General features: G+C 41.3%; 1 protein-coding gene across 3 annotated transcripts in view; it reads left to right on the top strand.

Annotated features, from left to right (window-relative positions):
• The window catches only part of YTHDC1 (YTH domain containing 1), a 41,185-nt gene that overhangs the window by 3,009 nt on the left and 32,176 nt on the right, over positions 1-6,000 (top strand). Inside the window, exon 2 of one of the 3 annotated variants that reach the window (XM_021715539.1) lies at positions 4,558-4,593. The exons of the other annotated variants lie outside the window; for them this stretch is intronic. Within the exon in view, the coding sequence (XP_021571214.1) occupies positions 4,558-4,593 (36 nt within the window). The remainder of the gene's footprint in view (positions 1-4,557; positions 4,594-6,000) is intronic. 3 annotated transcript variants of the gene reach the window in all.

Here is a 6,000-nt window from a genome sequence, read left to right as displayed (position 1 = left end):
GGAAGCGGCCACTGCACTCCAGTCTGGGCAACAGAGTGAGACTCCAACTCAAAAAAAAAAATCTTAGTAATGCCACAAACTTTAAGTTCCTTCTTTTTTGGGGGGCGGGGGATTGGAGTCTTACTCTTGTCCTCCAGGCTGGAGTGCAGCAGCACGCTCACGGCCACCACAGCCTCCTCCTGCCTCAGCCTTCCAAGTAGCTGGAACTACAGACACACTCCACCATGTCTGGCTAGTTTTTGTGATTTATTGTAGAGACGAGGTCTCACCAAGTTGCCCGGACTGGTCTCGAACCCGTGGGCTCAGGCAGTCCTCTCATTTTGACCTCCCAAAGTGCTGGGATTACAAACTGAGCCACCATGCCCGGCCAAGTCCCTTCTTAAATGATTCTGTAAATAGTGTAAAATCTTGATAAGAAATGATCTTGACAAAAATTTTCCATTATTTAATCACAGAACAGATAAAAGACTCTTGGTCATAGAGTTCTTGAATTACTGAATTTTGTGCATGAAGTTTGTAGTAAACATTAATTTCTACAATGCTCCATAGTACTTATATCTAGAAGCTGAAACCTATATAAGTGAACAAACTGCTAGCCATCTGTGGTTCCTGTGGTTATTTGTCCAGCAAAGTGTTGGAATGTTGGTGTTAACTGATACTAAATGCCATTTTTTTCTGTATGGGAAGATTCATAAATCTTTTCTGTTACTATAAACGCTTGCATAAATTTCTTAACCTCACAGAGTTCTCTGCAAAAAACAGGTTTAATTAAAAGCTTCATCTATTCAAAATGTGTATAATGAGTTACCACTTTCAGATAATATGTCTTCTCCATTACCAGACTGGAAGCTCCATGACGTCCTGGGGTATATCTGTTTTGTTCATCAGACTACTGGTGTACAGTAATTGTGTCTCACTACCTTGAATATTTACTAGATTGAACTTCACTAACTAGTTATATGACATGTGCAATGTGGTATCCAAAGCTAAGAGGTTCTCAGATTGTGATACAGTAGGTCCCCCCCTTATGCTCAGGGAATAGGGACCAAGATCCATAGTGGATGCCTGAAACCTTGGATATTACTGAACCCTCTATATACTATGTTTTTTCCCATACATACATACCTGTGATAAAGTTTAATTGATAATTATGGGCAATAAGAGATTAACAACCACAGTAATAAAATAGAACAATTACAATAGTATGTTAGCATCATCACTACTTTTGTGCTTGGAGTTGGTAAGATAAGGTTTACTTAAACAAAAGGGCTATGATACCTAAATAGTCAATCTGCTAACCTTATGGCAGGTAGCATATTCAATGTTGGACAAAGGGACAGTTTGCTTCCCAGGCAGGATGAATTAGGACGGGGTGAGATTTCATCACACTACTCAGAACAGTGCACGGCTTAAAATTTATGAATTATTTACTTCTGGAGGTTTTTTTTTTATATTTGTGGACAGCAACAAAGGTTAATTTTCTATATTTGCAGAAAATATCTCTGGAGTTAAGATTTGTGACTTTACTGGGTTGGGAATGTATAGATGAAGGTAAATTCTGGCACAATGGATAAAATACTGACTTTGAATTCAGAGTTATGAATTTTTTTTTTTTTTTGAGTCGGAGTCTCACTCTGTCACCCAGACTGGAGAGCAGTGGCCACTCCTGGCCACTGCAGCCTGGACCTGCTGGGCTCCGGCAATCCTTCTGCTCAGCCTTCCAAGTAGCTGAAACTACAGGCGCATGCTACCACACCCGGCTAATTTTTTGATTTATTGTAGAGATGAGGTCTCGCCAAGTTGCCCAGGCGGCTCTCGAACCCTCGGGCTCAGGCAGTCCACTCAACCTCAGCCTCCCAAAGGTGCGGGATTACAGGCTGAGCCACCGAGCCTGGCTATGAATTTTTTTTTTTTTTTGAGTTGGCGTCTCACTCTGTCACCCAGACTGGAGTGCAGTGGCATGCTCCTGGCCACCGCATCCTTGACCTGTTAGGCTCTGGCGATCCTTCCACCTCAGCCTTCCATGTAGCCGGAACTGCAGGCATGTGCTACCATGCCTGGCTAATGTTTTTTGTTTTTGTTATTTATTGTAGAGATGAGGTCTCACCAAGTTGCCCAGGTAGGTCTCAAACCCACGGGCTCAGGCAATCCACTCTCCTCGGCCTCCCAAAGTGCTGGGATTACAGGTTGAGCCACCGAGCCCAGCCGAATTATTAAATTTTAGTTGTCACTTAAATTCTGTGGGGCTTTATGAAATTCTCGCTATATAAATAATCTTCGAAGGTTAAACTGTTTAAAAAGCCATTTAGATATTTAAGTTTCCATGTCTACTTAAAAAAAAAAATTACCCCAAAACTTTTGTTACTTCTAACATCTTATCAGGTTTTGAACAGGTGTTAAAAAATAAGGATTGCACCAGGCACAGTGGCTCTTGCCTTTAATGCCAGCACTTTGGGAGGCGGAGACGAGAAGATTGCCTGAGTACAGGGGTTTGAGACCAGCCTGGACAACTTGGCAAGACCTCATCTCTACGATAAATAAAAAAATTAGTGGGGTGTGGTGGTGCATGCCTATAGTTTCCGCTATTTGGAAGACCGAGGCAGAAGGATTGGCCAGGTGCAGCCGTGAATGTGCCACTGCACTCCAGCCTGGGCTACAGAGTGATACTTTGACTCAAAAACAAAAATAATAAAGATTGTTATTCTTTTATATCCTGTTTTATCTCCTATGTCCTGGGAATCTGTGCTTTACCTAAAAACTCACTTTGCTGATAGTTTGTGATGATAACTAAGATTCTGCTAGCTTGCATCAGTTTTATTTTATTTAAAAAAATTTTTTTTTGAGTTGGGGTCTCACTTTGTCACCCAGGCTGGAATACAGTGGCTTGTTCACAGCCACCATACCCTCGACCAGCTGGGCTCAGGCGATCCTTCCACCTCAGCCTTCCGAGTAGCAGGACCCACAGGCATGTGCCACCGTGCCCAGCTAATTTTTTTTTTTTTTTTTGAGTTGGAGTCTTACTCCTTGGCCTAGTCTGGAGTGCAGTGGTATGTACTCCCACGGCCACCCCAGCATCCACCTTCTGGGCTGCAGCAACCCTTGCACCTCAGCCAACTACAGACACATGCTACCACGCCCAGCTATTTTTTATTTTATTGTAGAGACGAGGTCTTGCCAGGTTACCCAGGCTGGTCTCGAACCCTCGGGCTCAGGCAATCCACTTGCCTCTGCCTCCCAAAGTGCTGGGATTACAGGCTTAGCCACCGAGCCTGGCCAGGATTTTTTTATTTAATTTACTGTAGAGATGAGGTCTCGGCAAGTTGCCTGAGCTAGCCTTAAACCCCTGGGTTTAGGCAATCCTCTCCCTATGCCTTCCAAAATGCTGAGATTACAGGTGTGAGCCATCATGCCCAGCTTGCATCGTTTTAATAATGCAGTTCTGGTCAGGCTTGGTGGCTCAGCCTGTAATCCCAGCACTTTGGGAGGCTGGGGTTTCGGGACCAGCCCTGGCAACTTGGCAAGATCTTATCTCTACAATAAATCAAAAATTAGCCGGGCATGGTAGCACTTGCCTGTAGGTCCAGCTACTTGGAAGGCTGAGGTGGATGAATCGCAGGAGCCCAGCTGGTCGACAGTAGGGTGACTGTGAATGTGCCACTGCACTCCAGCCTAGGTGACAGAGTAAGACTCCAACTCAAAATTTAAAAAAAAAATCACTTTCTGTAATAAGATAAAAAATATTCTTATATGAGATGATTATACTTTCACAGAGGAATCAGGCTTGCAACCAACTGATTTTTATTTTTTTTTTATTTTTTGAGTAGGAGTCTCACTCTGTCGCCTCGACTGGAGTGCAGTAGCCACTCCCGGCCACTACAGCCTCGACCTGCCGGGCTCCGGCGATCCTTCTGCCTCAGCCTTCCGAGTAGCCAGAATTACAGGCATGCACTACCATGCCCGACTGATTTTTTTATTTATTGTAGAGATGAGGTCTCGCCAAGTTGCCCAGGCGGGTCTCGAACCCATAAGCTCAGGCAGTCCACTCACCTCAGCCTCCAAGGCATGGGATTACAGACTGAGCCCGGCTGATTTTTAATTTTATTTAAATTTTAGCAACAGTTGAAAATCAGGCAGTTACAAATGAAAATCTGGGTTTGGGAATCCTCTTGAAAGTTTGGAAAACCTGACAACAACACTGTGTGTGCTTGTGTTTGTCAAGACAGTTCTACTGTAGTTGAGTAGGATTGCCCCCTTTAATGTTCTTTTTTATACTGTATATTACAGTTGGAGTTTGATATCCTGTGCTTCAGTGTCTTTAACCAAACCTTTGATTTATTTGAAGTTGTTTATTATCAGTGTTATTCAGTGGTTGCATAGTAGGGTCAGGCAGATAAAGTACTTAATAAAATAGATAATAGGAATTTTTTTTCCCCCAAAGAGCAGGAATGGTTTATGTTTAGGTAATGATAGTAAATACACTGACTCACCAGGTATAATAAACCCAGATTGTCTCATGCAAAACCTTGACAATGTTACCTTCTCTGTGTGTCTTAGCAGAAAACTATCAGGACTGTTCCAGCTGGTTGTTTTCAGGTGAGAATCTGGACTTCTAATGATCAAATAGTCCTTTTATAGAAGAAAGTGGGTTTTTTTTTATTAAATCCTTGGAATTTTCAGAAACAGCATCCAAAACTGGATTTACCTCCTATAGGCTGCTAGCGTATAACTTTTAGATGGATTTGAATTTTAGTTCTAAGTGAAATACTATTTATTTATTTGTTTGTTTAATTAATTAATTTTTTTTTTAGAACAATCTAAAACAATCCTGTTTTAGAAGAACAGGATATTGAGGACACTATGAGGGAGCAGTAGGCATAACAGCAGTTAAGAGACCTGTTTGCTTGGAAATACCATTTAATTAAGCACTGTTTCATTGATCTGATTTGTTGCATTGGCACATGATACAAATATCTCTCTTGTGGCATCTTAATTTTGAAACACGGTTTAAAGATTTTTAAATGATTTTTAAAAGTCTGTATAGTTCTCTATATAAACATCCCAAAAATACTTTTTTTTAAAAATTTGAGTCAAAATCTTTCTCTGTCACCAATGCTGGAATGCAGTGGCATGACCACAGCTCACTGCAGCCTCAACCTCCTGGGCTCAGGCAATTTTTCTGCCTCAACCTCCAGAGTAACTGGAACTACAGGTTACACGCCATCATGCCTAGCTAATTTTTTTGTTTTTTGTAGAGATGGAGACTTGCTGTGTTGTCCAGGCTGGTCTTGAACTCCTAGCCTCAAACCATTCTCCTATCTCAGCCTCCCAAAATTGTGAGATTATAGGTGTGAGTCACTGTGCCCAACCTCAGAAAAACTTTTCGTGTGAGATGCTTTTTTATTCCATAGAAGTTGGGACTCTTACAGTACTGTACATGAAGTGTGTGGGTTTATAAAAATTTTCTTGGCATTCACTAACCTTTGTTTACTGTTACTGTTCTTGAGTTGGAATGCTGCTGTCGTACTATTATGAAATAATTCAGTGTATTCATATCTCTATATAGGATATCAATAATGCTGAATTTCAGGACAAAGGAAGTGATTTAAAACATTTATTAAGGTAGTTTAAAGAGTTACCCTAGAACTCGTGGATTGTACTTTATTACTTAAGAGATAATTATTCTCCCCAAAAAGGATATGCCTTTAGTCTTTAACAGCAGCAACTTGTGACAGTATTGTTTTCTTTAATTATAACTAATTCATTCTTAATTAAAAAAAAAGAAAATGTGTCCAGAGTACACTTTTGCAAGCCAATGAAGGAAGTGGCCAGAGGAAGCAGCTGAAATTAGCCTAATATACAGAGGGTGCCCCCCAAAAGTATACATTTTAAGAAAGGAAAAAATTATTAAAATTGTAATATTCTAACTGGGCGTGGTGGTGCATGCCTATAGTTCCAGCTACTTGGAAGGCTGAGGCGGAAGGATCATCTGAGCACAACAGA

Source organism: Carlito syrichta, unplaced genomic scaffold (genome assembly GCF_000164805.1).
Source record: "Carlito syrichta isolate Samal-C Ts95f unplaced genomic scaffold, Tarsius_syrichta-2.0.1 Scaffold307184, whole genome shotgun sequence".
NCBI classification, from domain to species: Eukaryota; Metazoa; Chordata; class Mammalia; order Primates; family Tarsiidae; genus Carlito; species Carlito syrichta.
Note: the sequence above shows the minus strand (reverse complement) of the source record. Positions and strands in the feature narration are given on the sequence as shown.